The sequence below is a fragment of the Chanos chanos genome, chromosome 1, assembly GCF_902362185.1.
Source record: "Chanos chanos chromosome 1, fChaCha1.1, whole genome shotgun sequence".
Taxonomy (NCBI): Eukaryota; Metazoa; Chordata; class Actinopteri; order Gonorynchiformes; family Chanidae; genus Chanos; species Chanos chanos.
The window spans coordinates 22,417,575-22,436,598 of record NC_044495.1 but is presented as its reverse complement, the minus strand read 5'-3'; the positions used below and the strand labels follow the sequence as shown (position 1 = coordinate 22,436,598).

Here is a 19,024-nt window from a genome sequence, read left to right as displayed (position 1 = left end):
CTTGCAGCTTTCCCCATATCAGTGAAATTCTGAAACCAGTCTCTTTGCACTGCAGTAAAAACTGTACCGTCATGTTTGTGGCAGAACCTCTTAAGCATCATCAGTGCTACATGTATTTAATTTTCAATTTTTAATAGTGCTGTCTACACAATTATGAGAAATCATGGCTATATGCATGATGTAAAGTCACGCAAATAACTCAACGCCCCTCTGTCTCCCCAACAGTGTAAGTTAGTAAGTAAACTAAAGTATGAGCATCAAGAAGAGAATTTCAAAAAAAGGGAAACAAGGTGGCTGAGTTACATTAAATAATCTGCTTATTAGGCCCCCAAAACACAAGTATGTAAGTAAAACTGTGCAAATAACACAGGAAGTGGTTTACTCAGCAGTGGGGAAGTGTCACATAGGCAAGTCAAAATCCCCCATTTTCATCAAAAAGAACTGTAATGTTTATTGAAACATTTTTTTTAATCAAGTATGAATGTAGTGGTAGAGGAGCCAAGGCAAATAGGCATGATGTCCACAAGGCAATGAGTGCAACATCACATGGAGGGATACTTGGAGGCAGACTAAAAAGGCATACAGAGGATACTACCCCTCTACTCATTAGTTTCCATGCTACCACATCTACTGATGGTAACGTACAATATGAAACAACAGTAACATTTAGACTCTACAAGGCAACTCCTTAATATGCCAGTACAACTTGAAACGTGCTGGAGAATGTATGCTCAACTCCTCTGCAGGCATTTGACAGAGTCAGACGATGTGAGACAATCAGCCGCTTTGAGATTAAGGTTGAGCTGCTCATCTGACCTGTTGCCAAGATGTCATTGAGATGTTCTGATGTTCAGATGACTGATTTCACATTTGTAAACAGAACTGGATGTGTTCAGTCTTTGAAAGCAGCACTGGAACACTTAAGCAACGCTATGCTAGTTTACCAATTATGAGATGTAGGGCTAATTAACTTGTATGTTCCTCTGCTCTCAGTAAGGTGGCATTGGCAATACATACATTAGGTTCCGTAGGCATAAGCATTCACACTGAAGCTTTGTGATTTACAGATATTTGAGTGGATCAGAATTGCTCAAAACCACAGATTTGAATCTTAGCATTTTAAGATTAAATACAATCTGAAATTTGAATAGTGTTCAAACATCAAACTTAAACTGAAAGCTCTAATGTGGCACATACTGCAGGAAACAAAGAGGCCCAAGTATTTGCTTCCCACAATGAAATATTCCATCACCTTATTAACTTGATGCATTAATCTGAATTTGTTAAGTTCTGCTCAAGCACACAGAGAGCAATGTAAACACTAGTATAAGAGCACCTGTCCTCAAAGTGCTTGCCGAACACTTTTAATGAGCATGAAAAGAATGTAAAGCAAACAAGACGGCTCTGTCCGTCACATGATCTTAGGCCAAAAGAACACTTTTAGGTGACTCTTATGCAGCACCTGAGACATTTTGTCCACCATCAAAACAACACACCAAATAAGGGGACTTTACAGCAAGAATAGTGTGGTATCACCTCAACAGAATTCCAGAATCTTGTAGAATCTATGCAAAGGCACTCATTAACAAACCTTTTGTTAGTTGTTCATTTCTTTTGAAAGAGAAAAAAAATACATCTTTTCTAAACAAAACAAAAAAATAAAGCAATCCTGCTTGTCAGTTACCTGTGTACCACTTGTATGAAACAGATAATACAAGAGCAGGGGGGGTGTGTTCTCTTTACTAGAGGGTGGAGAAGTGCTGGAGAAACACCATGGGGTGATGCTTCTGAAACTCTTTGATGAGTCGATTCTTCTCTTTAACGGATAGGCTGTTACTCAGATTGATGTGCTTGATGAGTTGCTTTAAGCTCTCCAGAGTTGTTTTCTCTCGCTGAGTCTCATACTGCTGCAGTGACACCTGCTGGCAAAATGTGAACACTGTATGGGAAAAAGGGAGGGAGAGATGAGGTCAGCGTGGTAAGTAAGGAATCTACGCAGCTTTGAGATATTTTGAGCTCTACTCCAGATGGAAGTGACCTCAGTCATATCAGTCGTGATCGAGACCACAAGCAATTTCTGTTCCACCTCTCTTTATCACACACCACTATATGAGAAATTAAGCTCTGCAGTACAAAACCTATCTGGGGTTGTCCACAATACTGCATGTGGAAAGTCATGAATTGCTTGCTTTACAAAAAAAAAGGAAAAGAATAGTAAAAAACGGGAGAGTACCCATCCTGTTTCTCTGTTAATCAAACACATGCTTGAATCCACCAGAGGGCGTGAGAATTCCCATTTCACTTTTACGATATCTGTCTACAATAGGACAGGTCAGTGCTAGATCATTTGTAACATTAATAACTATTTGTTTAAGATAAACGCTAGCAGATCAACACTAATGAATAAATGCTGTCACACCCAACTTACTCGCTATTTTGTCTGGATCAATCCCCTGCTGCAAGTTTTGCAATGTCTCTCTCACTGCTTCAATGAGTGAAACTGGAGTCTGATTCCAGAAATGTGATGGAAAAGCACAAATAGAAGCACAATTATTTAAACAAAATAACAGCCATATGTTTGCACAGCTTGTGAAATAGCCCCGTTATAAGGCAGATGACAATGTGGCTATACTGATCTTCACTCATAGAGCTTGAAGAGGTTGAAGATGGATGGCGTGAGTTAACAGTACCTTAAAGAGGTGTGTGTGGTGATCCATGAGGAAGCGTGACAGCTGCTCGCTCTGGGCACGACTCATCTCTTTACTCTGGATAATGGCTCTGGCAAATGTCCTGTTAACCAGCACGCGGTTTTCTGTCTGTGTGCAGGACAAAACATTGCCATGTGGTTTTTGTGTACATGTAAATGAGACAGACATCATTAAAGTGATGAAGTTGAAGGTTTATCTTGTGAGAATAATTTCTCCTGTGCTTAACAAGGGAGAACACTCCAAAATGAACAAAAATACTATGAAAATAAGTAAAAAGTAAGAGTCAACACGGCAAAAAAAAAAAAAAAAAATCTGGTCCTAGTCCGCAATACAAGGGCCAACGAACCATAAGGAGGAGTTTGCATACTCAGATCATCAGTGCAGTGCTAGGAAAATGGTTTGTAATTTACAATGCAAAGTTTAACTTGTCTGTGGGAAGAATGCCACCCCTCTGATAGTGGAGGGGAGCATACTGACCAAACAGATTTGCTCCTGCAATTGTCAAACAAATGCAAAGGCTTGAGGTGAAAAGGCCTAGTAAACACAAAGCAAAAATAAAGAACAAATATCTCACAATTAATCCTTGTAGTTTATGACTTGGTTCTCAAGAGAAAAGAGTGCAGAGAGTGGAGTGGGCTGAATTATTAACCACCCTCTTTGTACGAGATATTACACAAGCACACTTGATCAAACAATTCAAAGTTTGTACTTGGTATGACCTACAATGCTCTGCCACATATAGAATACTTTCTCTGGATATAAAGGGGCAAGACGGGGCGTGTTTTTCTTTCTGCACCTGTTTCAAGAGCCGATAAGCCTCTGGGTTTGCAGCCACAGCCATGAAACCCAACAACCTACGCAGCTCATCTCTGGAACTGGACTCCAACAATCGCAGACAGAGCTGAGAAGCCTTCACAGCGTCCTCTGTTCTTCCATAGTCTTAGACATGCACACACACACATTTTTCGTAAGTTTTTTCAAAAGCTGACCGACACACACAAAAAAATGCACAAGTACATGAGAGGATACATGAAAAGCTAACTCTTTTAAATAAATTTAAATAAATTCTAAATCAGTCCACTTCTGAAGCAAGCATCAATGGCTTTTACCTAGTAGCTGGAGGATGCCAGCGTGGATGTCTGCATGACGTCCACAGAGCAGAGGAGGCCTCTCCTGACTATTGTAGTATTTAGCAATGGTGTCAAAGAGTAGCTTCTTCTGGGCACCCGACTTCTCACTCTGCTCTGTGCTGCTCAGCTGGAGGAGGTGCTCTCCTGCTAACACAATTAACTGGTCTGGGAACAGCTCCAAGCAGTCAACGGCTGCCACCAGCCACGAATCCAACCTAGAATAAGTGACAAAAGAAAAATACGAAGAGATACTGCATTACATCACTTTCATTGTTGACAGTTTTGACAACAATACAATTTTTCTTAATTGAGTATGAATATTATAGCACCTGTTTGAGAATAACACCACTGCTACATCCCTGCCTGCCCATGAGTGGGTATCAGTCTATTAAATGATGCTTAAAGGCTACCAAAGTATCAGAGTGACATAAATTTAGTTGACAAAGAGTTTGATCTGCCAAGATCTCATATATTTGGGCTGAGCTCAGTCATTATGCATGTTTTGTATACTGACTCCTGTAAGTTGAGGCTCTGAGATATCTCCCGATCCACACAGGTATTGGAGATAACCAGGTCATCCCGGTTATGCCTTGACATCACATGCCCAGGCTCAGGTTTGCTAGGTGTTGTTAAGATGCGATCTAATATGGGCAGCTCCACCAGCTGCAGCAAATGCAACATTGTCTGTTGTTTCCACACCTCCTGTACCACTGAAAAGACACAGGAACAGAAGTCTTGAGAGTGCAGTGCAAGAAACTACATGTAACAGAACTGTATGAGAGGAGGAATGGAACCAGTTATGGAAAATGACAGACAACATGACCTGACCAGGATTCCAGCACAAGAGCACAAAACAGAAAAAATAAGCTGGTCAAATACGGTCAGTGTAGCGATGCAGGGATTCACCATATCCAACAAACTTTTATTCTTGCCCATCTCACTTTTTATTCTTGCTCTAGCTTTACAAATAGTTGACAAATTTAAACAACTTACATAGTGATAAATCAGACCCAAAGTGTGCCAGACATTGGAACCAGACACTGGACTGTAGTTCAGAAACACTGCTCTTTAGGTAAAGAACAATATGAGTTCTAGCAGTGATTCAGTGCTCTAAACTGTCCCTGATCAGGAGGAAGAGATGCTTTTGGGTTCTAGCAGTAATGAGCTCTGCTTTACAGTGATCGCTGACATCTTTGAATACTCATGGGCTGGCTGACTAGCTTATGGGGAACTCTCACCTCTCTTGGACAGGTAAGTAATGGAAGATACTGCAGGTGCTGGTGTGGAGGGGATACATGGCTGGAGGTTGATCATCTGTAGAAGTCTCTCCACCCTTCTGTCTGATGAGCCCAAAGCCAAGGGGTTTGAAATGGTCTTGAACTCATTCAACCTGTAAGAATCAATTTCCCAAAAGTGTTCTACTTTAATTTTAAATACTAAGAGCCGATATTTTATGCAAGTAGAGGGCAATGATTTTGAAATAGGCACTTAATCACAACAATGATGAGCACTGATGCAAGTAAACAAAGGAAAACATAGAGATTAGATAAAAGCACATTGCATCTCTGTATATTTTGTAAGAGCACATGACAAACTTGAATTCATGTTTAATAATGTGATAAACCGCAGAAAATCACAATGAGCACATTTTTACAGGTTCATACAAATATAAGTTTCCCTTAGTCACAGACAGGAAAAAAGACTGACCTGGAGTCCCTCTTTCTTTTTCTCTCTGTTTTGTCTGAACTTGCATTGTCTACATCACCATGGTGCTTTGCAGAACCAACCAGAGCACTGCACTCCAGGAAGCGATAAAGGCTACAGCTGGAGTCTTCAAAAGTCATCTCTCTCTCTCTGCGGAAAAGTTTCATGCCCACTGGTTCAAATACTCGCGCCTCCATCAGCGCCTGGCAGAGTCGGACAGCTTTCAGACGCGACACTTCACTGTTCCTGAACAGCACGTTTTGCATGAGGTGACTGAGAACGACGTCCACAGCGTCCGAGCCAGTGAAACAATCGCTGTGTGAACGCAAATGCTGCCGTCGGCACCTCACCTCCACTTGCGTCTGTAGCGCCTGAATAATGCTCTGCCAAAGCTGTGTGGCCCTGAAAGGCCCTGAAATACATAAAGGCGGTCGGTTAGACAAGGGTATGTGGGGAATTTTAGTGGAGGGACAAAATGTTTACAAGTTAGGTAGTGCACTATGTGCTAAGATTCGGGGGCTGAGCTGGTTATGCTCCACACATCCCCAAAGTTAACTTCATAGGACTTTCAGAAATAGGTTATTATTATATGGGTTACGTATATGCACGAAGTGAAATTCTAACCTGTCTGTGGTACATTTTCACGAATGTTTCGCGTTTGACTGTTGATTCTTCTAAACCTTGAAGTCCAATCAACCGCCATTGCCAAACAGGAAATGACGTAAAATCGTCTCATTGGACGCATGTTTTTTCTTCCCATTCTTTTCTTTTTCATCTCAAACTTTTGCCAACTTGCGGCGTATGACGACGGCTCATTATTGCCACCTACTGTGTCGGTGTATGACATAGAATATGGCAAAGGATTTTATTCAACCTCCCTGTAACAGAAACTAAAATGCGGTTTACTGTTTCCACCTTTGACTGGTATTTCCAGTTTTCCAGTATCTGTACCTGTAACGTAAGCGTCCTCTGACAGGCTTTGTTTCGTTTTTCTGCGGAACTGTTGATGTTTAACGAGGGATGAGTGGCTGAGGACGTGGCAGAGGAGACTTGCCCAGCGGCTTTGTGGGTATCATGTGTGTTGCTGTGCTCAGTGTGCATTGTCAGACTGGGAGGATCAAGTTCAACCAACAGGACAGCAGGCAGCTCCACCATAGAATCGGGAACAGACACATTTAATCAAGTTTTCATTTGGGGGTAGAAAGAGGTCTCAGTGCCATTATCAGTGTGTGGCTCATCTGTTTTGTTGAGGTAGTCTAAATTGGATGGGAACAGTCTGTGGAGAGGAACAAGTGGTCATGATCAGTTCTTGAACACTATACCAAGCACAGATTAGGTGGTAGTGTATATCTCAGGTCTAGACACTCGTTCCAAGTAAAAATAATCTGAATGTTAACACACAAGAAGCACTCTGTTTCCCTGCATCCATCACTGTATGACAATCCATCACTGTATGATAACTGCTTACAGAACCCATAGTTTTGCTTTGGTTTTCCTAACTACCAATAAAATGCTGTGATAACCCTTGATTACCATGTTGGTTTGTGTTGAGAAATTCTAATTTGTTTGTGGCAAGACTGGTGCACTTTGTTTGTGGACACATGTTTTGGGAAGCCCATAATAGCTGGTTTTGTAATGGTTTGTGTTTTGTTGCTTTGGATTTTACCTTATTATGGCTTGGTTTATGTTTGAGAGCAATAGACAACAATAGATGCTGCTGTCTCTCCACTGCGGCAGTTGGCCTGAGGCAAGCCTCTATTCATGTTTAAAACTGACATTGCCACTTGGAGGACTTTCACTTCAAGTGTAAACACATTTCAAAATTAGTAGGAGGGTTCCCATACAGTTAAAGTTGGTAAAGCAATGACAACAAGGAGTTTTTTTTTTAACTTAAAAAACAAAGCTTATTTGCAGAAAAGAATTAATATACCACTCAGCTGAGCTAAAGAGTAGCAGCAAAGTTAGAATTACAGGTACCGTTTATTACCATCACCACATGAAAAAATCCAAACATCAAAAAATAAGATTATTCAAGTTTGTTCAAACAAAGAGCAGGGAAGTTGTGAAATGCCCACATCAAATGGGGAAACATGAAGACAAAAGTATGGAGGGTGAAGAGCTGACCTCGCCAGCTTTATTATGGCACAGGGGTTAATAACTTCACTGCCTCACATGATTCTGCTCATGTTCTTAGTCATGCACATACTGCCAAATAGAAGTGAACAAAAAGCAAAAGCACTCAGGTTAACACAAGCAGTGAGTTTGAGCATGCAACTTGATCGGGTGGATGGGGTCCACTACATACCCGTGCCAGCGCAACCACAAAACCACTTGACCAGGGACTTAACAGGCCAAAACAAACTGTATAAGGCCAATGAAACAAATCCAATTACTACCATACAACCAAACAAGAAAGGAATAAAAACTGATGCCCACAGAATCAGACAGTCAGTGGGCTAGATACACAACCTTGCTAAAACACACCACCATATGAGAGCAAGAGGGATTTCAAGGTAATGACAAGGTAACAAAAAAAGTGCATAGAGAAGTTCAAGTTCAAGTTTAAATAGTGATACTTGGCTCTAAATAAAGTCTCAAAGGGCATTACATGCCCACAACAAAAAAAACTGGACGGCACCCCCTGACTTAATCTTCATAGCGGGCAGGGAAAAAAAACCCCAAAAACCCAGGTGTAACAGGGAAAGAATGGAAGAAATCTTGAGAGGGACCACAGAGAGAGGAGATCCCTTCCCGCCCGAGAGGTGTGCAATAGGTGCTGACCCAGTGGGCAATTACAAGTAATACAATCATAATACAAAAGAAAACACACTAGCAGACAAAATAAAGACAACAAAAGCAGGATGAGGGGGATGGCGACAAGGAGGAGGCTGAGAGGGGAGGAATCAAGAGGATGGAGGGGAGCAGGGCACACCTGGGAGGAAGACAGTCACACTCACACAAGGCATTCATATTCAAGCATACACACACACACACACACACAGAAGATGAGGGGGCAAAAGGAGAACATTAGTAGGGTATCTGGACTTAATAAAGTAAATAAAGAATGTAGTGCATAGATGCATTAATTATGATTAGTTATCACAGACAGAGGAGAACAAGTTAGTTAGAGAGAACAACACGGTCAGTTTAATTCTATCACACTATTTTTAACCAGCAACGCCACACTTATGTATCGCTAAAAGTATATAAGTATCGCTACTGTACTAATACTATACTAATAGTAGCAGGTAGACTAAACAATTTAAATCTAAACAAATGGTAGTCCAAGATGGTTGCTGAGTCAGTTTAATTAACGTTGACTGTAAAAGGCGTATCCATTCCAGAAATGATGTCGATCAAAGTCTGTCTGTCATAGATTATGGCATTTGAAAAAGCATCATTGTTCAAAAACAGTGAAAATAAACTAACAAAATTAAGGTTGAGGAGGAGCCCAGAGAACGACAGCCATCTTGACAGCACGTTACTATGATGTCAGGTCGAGAGATGAATTGGTGATACAAATAGCAAAAGAAAACCAAATTGTGTCAATAACTAATCCGAATTAGTTATTGACACAATATCCGATTGGAATCCAATCATATGTAGCAAATCTAAACAGGCAAAAATCACGAGACCCGATTTTTACAAATCCGATTCAAATTGCATTTTTGCAAATTCATTTAGGTCTGACTGCCCTTGTCGGATTTCAGGTGTTTTCTTTTTATGTCAGTGACTTTTGACACCACGTAAAGTTCACATGCACATCACATGTACAGGAAACATGCTAGTTTGGTGGTGGAGGAAGCCACTGATGAGCGGTTGCAGGTCGCTGGACAGTGATATCAGCGGCGACGACTGCACGAGATAAAACGGCAAGCCTCCTCTGTCTCTGACACCATCTCATTATTTTTTTATAAAACTTGTGCTGCGGCTCCACATTGCCAGGTTGTAAATAAGCAAGCCCATTTCATTACCCTCCACATTAGTTTGTTTATATCCACTACTTCTACTTTTGGGCACAATGTAATTACTATGGCAACCAATGTGGATCGAAAATGAGGATAGCCACCCAGACACACAGACCGGATCTGATCACTTGCAATACACAATGCGAACAGTCAGTCAGGGAGATCAGATTCTGATCAGATATGCAAAAAAATCGGATTTGGACTGATCGTGTGAACCTAGCCTTAGAGAGGCTAGGATGTTCCCTGATACAGATAAAATGTATTTTCACAGACATGGCTCCAGTGGCTGTAGGAAAGCTGCTGCAGTGAAAGCAAATGAATTGGTTCGTGAAGCATACAGAAAAAGGTTTAGGAACTGGAAGAAAGGGAAAAATTGATTCCTTGTGGAATTTGCATGTGATTTTGCACACCGGTGTTTTCCCTCTGGAGTAAACACCTATGAAAATTTGTGCAACCTGTTTGTGCTAGAGAACTTTAAAAATGCAGCGCTAGACTACATTGTCACTTACATGAATGAACACAAAGACTAGTTCATCAGCAACAGTTCAACAGGTGAGCATGTGCTGACTCATCCAGGTGGTCTGGCAGTTCGCCAGTCCTCTGGTGGAGAACGAGGCTGATTCGATCTATACAATTTTTTGGGTGTGTTTGGGTGCAGGGACAGCAGCAGTTACAATGTAGTTTGATCACAACGCACTGCCTTTCCTCTCCAGCATACAGAACAGCAATATGAGACTGACAGACTATTTTTTTTTCTTACAGCCCTGCTAACTAAACGCTTTTTACATCTAAGGCCTGAGAATATTGTAGCTGATGGTCTCTCTCTGGCTCTCACCTTATTCTTATGAAGAGCCTAGTGGGTCTCAGTTTGGGAGGTTGGGCTCCCTACCTGCCTGCTTGTCTGTAATGTCCAACCCTTGACAGTTGATTGGCTGTGTTATAGAGAAGGCTATAAGGGGTTTCTCTCCAGGTTTCACTCTCCAGAATAGGTGAACATAGGGTACTTTGGGTTGTCTTATCTTTTGGGGTTTTGTTTATTTGTTTGTTTGTTTTGGTTTGCATGTTTGCTTTTTTCATCAGACAGCAGACACTCATCATTTTTCCCTACTCATCATTTTTCTCCATGTCCTGCATGGTAGAGTGATAACTGGTTACACATCCCATAGTTCTGCTTTAGTTTTCCTTACAAATAATGGAATGTTGAGTGAACCCTGCCTCTTTATTACAGCTTGAACCATCAATTTGTAGTTAGTGCATTTTACCAGTGGTATATAAAGTAAAAGTAGAAGTACTCTTAATAAAAAAAAAAAAGTACTCTAAGTAGAGTTAAACTGCTAGCCGTTTTTGTAAATTGCGGATGAGTGACTATTTTACTCTTAAGTATTTTTCAGGAGGGATACTTAACTCTATTTAGAGTACTTTTTTCTTTTTTAGGAAAAGCACTTTTAGTTTTACTTTACATACTCCTGCTTTTTACAATAGTCTTTGTCACAGATCAGCAGTACAGAATACTGAGCCCGAGACCCAAAATAAGCAAACCTAAGGTAGCAGTGTCAGTGGAAAAGCTCCCTTTGGCTGAAAAAGGAAGAGACCTTCAAAAATACTCAGAAGAAGGAGTATCTCTCTCTGTCTGGCACCTAGTCAAAGTATACTCATTAGTCCATTTTAGGTGTAGCACCCCTGGGAAATGCATTGCTTTCATTTTTGAATAGTGATATATTCAATGGGAGAATAAGTTAAAGGTGCATTTGCAATGTTTAAGCTGACAATTCGCAAGTGGTTTCATTTCATGTCTGTAATGTTTTTAAAGTGTTTTCATCTCATATATGCCCATTATGATGTAAGTAATGCTTTTAAAATCAGTTAATTGGAAGAAAATTTGGCAATAAAACGTGATTGGTTAATACTAACCTATTGTATGACTGTGGCAATTTACATGGGTGTGCCTAGTTAATGAGAGTTTGAGAAAGTGTGGGGAGAGAATGTTCGAGTTATGTTGATAAAAAGAAAGAGTTTACTGGAGTTAAGCAGAAGACTGGCAGTGAATGACAAAGTATGCTCTGTGTGTGTGTGTGTATTTGTGTGTGTGTGTATGTGTGTCTGTTTTATTTTTGGTTTTCACTTTTGGTTGAACTTGTAGTGGCGAAGTTAGAGTTTGTGTGCTCGACCGCCATTTTATGGATTAGCAGTTATCTGAGCCGTTTCTCAATACGAATCCCACGAATCAAGAACACATCTGGGTATTTGACCTGTTCTTGGCTGGATGTGAACTTTGAAATGGAACAGTACTCCGGCCGTGACTGATAACGTTTCACAAGTCCACAAGAACGCAAGTACAGTGAAGAACGCATATTGAGAAACGGCTCTGCACTGGACATTGAGTTTTCTCAGACCATCGGGAGGGGCGACTTCATATTTGGGATTGCTGTGAAGACAACACATCGAAGACGGTGTACTTCACTCTTCAGACAGTGGACGTTCTGTGATACTTCCCTTGTGCACAGACAAACGGTTCCGTGAGTAAGAAAAATATAACTGAGCTTTAACATGTATGCCAACTTAAGGGTACGCCAGACTGTGTGTGTGTGTGTGTGTGTTTAAAGCCTGGGCATTTCCTGTTTTTTTTATTTGACACAGTTTGTATTTTTGTCATGCAGCGTGTGTTCATAACACTGTCAGCGATAGTCCTGTTTGGTTAAATAAATGTCAGCTTTTGCAGTAAACGTTACAGATGCATATGGGTTTGATGTAAATGAGCATTAAGTTATCACTTAGAGGGTCAGCTATTTTAGTGGTGTTGCAGTATTTACCATTCATTCTCTGAGGTGCAACTCAAAGTGGTGGCTCACACTTTTATTATTAGTTAATGCAAGGGAGGTCAGTTATCCAGCATTTGACAATAGCCATTTCCATAGGCTGTCCCAGGCCTCTTAGACACCCTTTGCAAGACGGTAACCCTAGACATACATCCTGCCTTGTACATTACACTTAAGATTCTCCCTTGTTGTGTACATCTCAGGTGTTCATGGTAGAGGGCCACAATAATGCATGTGTAGGAAAAAAGTAAGCTTAGTGGGAGGGCTACGTAGGGAATGAGGGCAGAAGAACATTTAGGTTAAATGAAATGTGAGAAACTTTTAGGAGCACACGATCCTGCAGATTCGCCCTATACAACATCAGGAGAATCCGCCCTTTCCTCACGCAACAGGCAACCCAGCTCCTAGTCCAAGCGCTTGTCATCTCCCGCCTGGACTACTGCAACGTTCTACTGGCTGGCTTGCCGGCCTGCGCCATCAGGCCGCTCCAGCTCGTGCAGAACGCCGCTGCACGCCTGGTATTCAACCTCCCTAAGCACTCTCATGTCACTCCGCTGCTTACTGCACTCCACTGGCTTCCGGTAGCAGCCCGCATCCAGTTCAAGACACTGGTGCTGGCCTACCAGGCCACAAGAGGCTCTGCCCCATCATACCTTCAGTCTCTTATAACGCCTTACACCCCAACTAGGACCCTCCGCTCCACGTCCTCCGGACAACTGACGGTCCCCTCACTCCGGGAACCCGGCAGCCGCTCCTCCTGACCACGCCTCTTCTCTGCCATTGCCCCGAGGTGGTGGAACGACCTCCCCCATGCAGTCAAGAGTGCGGAGTCTCTTACCATCTTCCGCAGGAAACTGAAAACCCACCTCTTTAGAACACACCTGTCCCCCAATGCCTAACCTCCCTTCCCCCAATGCCTAACCTCCCTTCCCTAGAAAAAAGAAAAAAAAAACCAAAAAAAAAAAAACCTTTGTCTTGTATTTCTGTTTGTAAAAGTATTCCAGGGGCGCAATGCGAAAGGGCAATTTGACGCTCAGTCTTATTATGATCTCTGTTGAAGGTATTAGAAATCCGACTGATGCACCAATTGTAAGTCGCTTTGGTAAAAAGCGTCTGCCAAATAACTAAATTGTAAATTGTAAATTGAGAAATGAGATACATCAAAGGACCTTGGCATTGCCTAAGTTCAAAGCAAACGAAGGACCTCACTGTGAAATTAGCTGGGGGAGGAGTGACTGGAGAGCAGACAGGATGGATGGCAGGCAGTAAAGTGATTCTATGATAACCCTTGTTGTAATAGTCCAATATCCAAACATTTAACTGCAGTATGTGCTATAAAAAACCATCCTTATGCTCTAAAATGACTTTTACAAAACACTGTTTATAGTTTACTTATTAAACATAAACTGTGAGGATCGGGAGCCTGCTATGGAAATAACTTGACTGGAAGGTCAAAATGAGGTTCTTTAGGACCCAGGTGACAACCTGCGTCTTTAAAAACAATTGTACCAACAAATTCTGGAGGAACTGTGGTATGGTCGGTGACCATACTCGTATATTTTGGGACTGCCTGAAAATACAGACATTTTGGGAGAGCGTCAAAGAAGAAATGGAGAAAATTCTGGAAACAGACATTCCCCTGGACCTGCGATTGTTCTTAGTAGAAATATCACCTGAACTCCTGTTTACCACAGACCAGCGTTATATACTGGATAGTTGCAAGAAAAATAATTACTATTAATTGGATAAAGCCTAACCCTCCCAGGATTGTTCAATGGTTACAAAAAGTCAAACATGTTTACATGATGGAACACATGACTGTTGGGGAACAATTTAGTTGGGAAACTAGTTTTTGGTATCATCTACAAATTCATTTTGATGATATGTTCATGTGAAGGACAGATATACACAAAAATTTAGTTTATTCTTTGCTCTTGTTCCTTTTGCCCCCTAACAGATTAAGTGTTATCTTCACTACACCTCCAGTTTGTGCGGCTCCTCATTCTTTTTAAGTGACCTGTAGCACTGTGCTCGTATTATGACACTACCGTCTACTACGTTGGACAATATACCAAAAAGAACACGCACGTAACAAACATGAATGAATAATAAACTATCATGACATATGTTATGACAATAAACAATTGGATAATTTCATTACACAGCATTATTGAAGTGCATTTACAAGCTGCTAGGTGGCTTGAACTAATGTTAGCCATGTCTCCGTGGCTAGCTGGGACTGGCTAGCTGTTCATGGAACAGTTTATATCCGAAATCCCATTTGGATTGTTTTGTTTTACTATACATATCCACCGTCTCAGCAACCTGTGATAGGCGGAATTTTGGCAGATTCGGAAAAGATCTGGAGAACATCAGGGAAGCTCGCACTTCTTCACCAAAGGTAGCCATTGTTTCCCGTAAGTGACCGTAAGTAACTTTACCCCCTGTTGCTTTCCAATATGGCGGCGTGAAAAAGGCCTATTGCCTGTTAATGTGTGTTAATGGCAAAGTAAAAAAAATACACACTGTAAAGCAGTATGACTAAATATTTTTGATTGTAGTATCAAGCTAAGACATCTAAAACACTTCTAAGACATCTAAAACTTGTACTTCCACTCTTTGTTGTCAGAATTTATTTATACTGTCTACTCATTTCTTCACCTAGTTCTGTTCATTCATTCATTCATTCATTATCTAAACCGCTTATCCTGATTAGGGTCGCGTGGGGTGCTGGAGCCTATCCCAGCGCACATAGGGCGAAAGGCGGGGAAACACCCTGGACAGGTCGCCAGTCCATCGCAGGGCAGACACACAGACAAACACACTCACACACACATTCATACCTAAGGGCAATTTAGTGTCTCCAATTCACCTAACCTGCATGTCTTTGGACTGTGGGAGGAAACCGGAGCTCCTGGAGGAAACCCACGCAGAGAACATGCAAACTCCACACAGAAAGGACCCGGCCGGGAACCGAACCCGAAACCTTCTTGCGCCACCATGCCGCCCCAGTTCTGTTCACAGTTTTAGAAATCATGTAATTTGTGTTCAGGGTTTTTATTTTTTTGTTTTGTTTTTTTAGGATTAATGTATTTGTTTTCTAAGAATGCTCATGAATTATGCTTGTTTGTATAACCTGTCCCTGATAACCTAAGCCAGCTGAAGAGCTATAGGATCAAAGTACCTGAGTACTTTGCCAACCACTTAACTAAGGGTGGATGGTATAAACCGTATAGAAAGTACACCGGTGTGAATTTGCCCTATGGCATGGATTTTGACTATACTGTGCTGATCGGCAGAGCCCTCACAGATCTAAAGTGGTAATGACGTAACCACACCCATCGTAGGCAGCAATACATTAAATTGTGCCTAGTCTGCCTGAAAGAAGATTCGCCGCAGACTTTGTCATCAGCGTTGCCAGATGGGAAATGTTAAAGAGTCGTACCAGAGGCTTGGAATTATTGTATTTTGAGGATTGTATGTGAGTCATAACCAAGATAACAAATAGGCATCAATGTGTAATTTCACTCATCAGTCATCAGCAAGCAAATTGTCTGTAAAACGTGAGAGCCCACGCTGCTTTGTTTGAAAATGAAGAAGTGGCTGAAAGTGCTGCACACAACAAAGAGGAGGAGGAGTTGGTCAAAGAGACTGCCGCAACTTCCATCACATAGACATGGTTTGGGTTTAAAAAGCCAGACAACGGGCAGAAAACGATAATCTGCGAATTGTCAGACGACAGTGTTTGCAAGGGGTGGTAATACAAGGTTTTGTATTTTTTTTCTATTATTATTGCAGTTTTGGACTATAACATACCTCTGTACTATGTGAAATATGTCCTAGTAATACAGCTGAGTACAGCAATAACTGCCATGCAGTTTCCATACCAGTGCTTCACCCCTTCAGAAGCATTTATATTGAAATTTTAAGAAAAACTAATATGCCATGATTATATACCGTTACCATCCGTGCTTCAAATCATACTATGATATAAAAATATTTTTTTTGGCACCCCCCCCTCTTTGGAGGACAGCTTTATTTATTTATTTTTAACAAGTGCAGATTCAGTACTTTCAGTGAAGGTGCTCCGCAACCCACCCATCCACCCTGATAATTTGTAGACAGACAGACCTACAGATAGAGGAATGATGAGACATAAAAACAACAAGCAAAAGGACAGATAGACACATAAAGACACAAGCATGAAAAGACATGACAAGACCAAGCAGGCAGAGAGACAGACAGATGAACCGACTGACATCACAGGCCATGATGGGACACGACAAAACCAAGCAGGTGGACGGACAGACAGACAGACAGGCTGACATAACAAGATAAGACAAGACCAGGCATTGTGTACAATGGGTTGTATGGAAGTAAATGAAGAAGTATATGTGTGGATGTGGGAGGTACGAGATCCGAGTGTAAGATGATGAAAGGGAGGTAAGGGATTGTGTAACACCACATTTGGGTCCAGAATTCAGTATCGGACGTAAGTGATAGGTCTTTTTCCCCTGCTTTAATTGGAATGGAGATTGTTGAGTCTGTGGTGGATATTAGTTTATATACTTTTGAAAGAATTTTCTTCTGGTTGGTTATTTTTTTTTACTTCTTCTACAAGTGGGGAAGTAGTAAATTGTTATTTGATAAACTGATTTTGGATTTTAAAATAGACTTTAACTGAAGGTATTGAAAATATTGTTCTTTATGATATGATATAAATTTTAGGCCATACCACCCAGCCCTACTCTTAACTCCCCGCTCTGGATTTATACCAGCCTCCCCCTCCTCCACCCCCCAGACCTATACCAGTTCCCACCCACATCCCCACTTGCACAGCCTCTTTACTGAACAATTAAAAGAAAATGCACAGACACTTTTGTAATAGGTACAAGGAATCCTTCCATAGCTGCCAATGTTTAACACACGTATACTATTGCTGGTTGATCTTAGTACATATCCATGTTGCACTCTCTGTCTGTTTGCACCTGTCTACCTATTTGATCCTGTTTACATACTGTTTTTACTGTTTACATACTGGTTTACAGTTCTACAGTGTTGTGCTATAATTATTCTGCACTCTCTGCCAGAGACCCTGCAGGCAGGTATATCATTGTACAGTGTATGTTATTAGTGATCTCAGATCAGGCTCCAGTGTCACTGACTCAATCTGACATTAAGCTGGTTACGGGTCCACACAGTGGCACTTCCAATCAAGATGGCCTCGAGTCCCAGCATTTACAGCTTTTATTAGTTCTCAAATTGAAATGTTTTTTGAAATCAACACCTCACAGACTTCAGCCTCTACAAGATAGGAGGCTTTTAAGGCTTTCCTAAGGGGGGCAAATCATAAGCTTTATGAAAAAATGAAACTGCTTTACACAAAATTAACACTCTTGAGAGGGAGGTCCTTCTCAACAAATCGACTAATTCACCTCAAGAATTATTTCTGCTTGGAGCCCAATACAATGAAAGGACTGTGGGAAGAGCTGCGAACAGTTTGATTAAACTTAAACAAATTTTTTATGACCAAGGGGAAAAACCTGGGTGGCTTCTGGCTTGGCATATTAAGCAACTGCAATCAGAAAGAGCCATTAAGTCAATCAAGATGCTAAAGGTGAGGTGACAGTAGACCCCCTAGAGATAAATGATACTTTCAAACAGTTTTATGAAAATCTGTACAGCTCTGAATATCCTATTAATGATGACACTCAAGCTAGATTTCTCAACAGTCTTGAGTTTCCTCATATCTCAGAGGACTCCAGGGGTGGCCTTGATGCCAGATTGACAGCAGATGAAATATCAAAGGCGATTGATTCTATGAAGGCAGGTAAAACAGCTGGGCCAGATGTGCTGCCTATAGATTTTTACAAAAAGTTCAAACACAAACTCCAAGTTCTGCTTTTAGAAATGTTTTTGGGATCATTTGAGAATGGTTTGCTGCCCCTATCATTGAGATCACTCAATCACTCACTAATTCTAAAACCAGGTAAACAATGTCAGTCATTTCGTCTCATTTCCCCCCTGAATTCGGATACAGAAATCCTATGCTAGGCACTTGCTTGCAGGTTGGAGGATTGTCTTTTATAATAACACAAGACCAAAACAGATTTGTTAAAGGGCAGCAAGGATTTCACAGTGTAAGGAGAGTATTAAATATCCTACGTGAAAGAAGGGACTCTCCAGACACTGCCGTTCTGTCACTAGGTGCCAAAAAGGCTTATGTCGTGCCAATGGTATGAGGAAATCTGGTTAATGGTTCACTGTGAATATTAGACTTAATACTAATCTCACTTTGCTGTAACCATAACCTTATTTTGGAACCTGAACCCAGTGAAATTACAGATATTCTATGAAATTCTAGTTATCGCTCAGCGCTCTGAACACTGAACCTAGGAATTATTTAGAATAACTCTTCATTAGCCATACATATAATAAATAACAGCATTAAAGTAGCAGGTACAATAATACTCTTCGAATTCAATATTTCTAGCTAACTAAGTTCCTGGATCACCACGTTCAGTAACTTGGAAATAACTTATCACGTACTCAAAGAGTAGGAATACAGACGTACACGTTTAATACAACGATCAAATTCAAACGGTACAGAATGAATCTAATGTTGAATGAATTGGAAATCAGGTGGAATTTAGGCACATCCGCTATACACACACATACAACAGCATCTAAACTACTAA

At 41.1% G+C, this 19,024-nt stretch overlaps 1 protein-coding gene across 1 annotated transcript; it reads right to left on the bottom strand.

Annotated features, from left to right (window-relative positions):
* Nucleotides 1-1,742: 1,742 nt before the first annotated feature.
* depdc4 (DEP domain containing 4) lies at nt 1,743-6,245 on the bottom strand. The gene is made up of 9 exons (XM_030773497.1): nt 6,167-6,245; nt 5,546-5,954; nt 5,077-5,228; nt 4,353-4,548; nt 3,818-4,053; nt 3,505-3,647; nt 2,691-2,816; nt 2,429-2,507; nt 1,743-1,939 (listed from the first exon to the last, which is right to left on the bottom strand). Exons 1-9 carry the CDS (start codon nt 6,243-6,245, stop codon nt 1,743-1,745), a joined length of 1,617 nt encoding a protein of 538 aa, XP_030629357.1.
* Between the last annotated feature and the right edge of the window lie 12,779 nt (nt 6,246-19,024).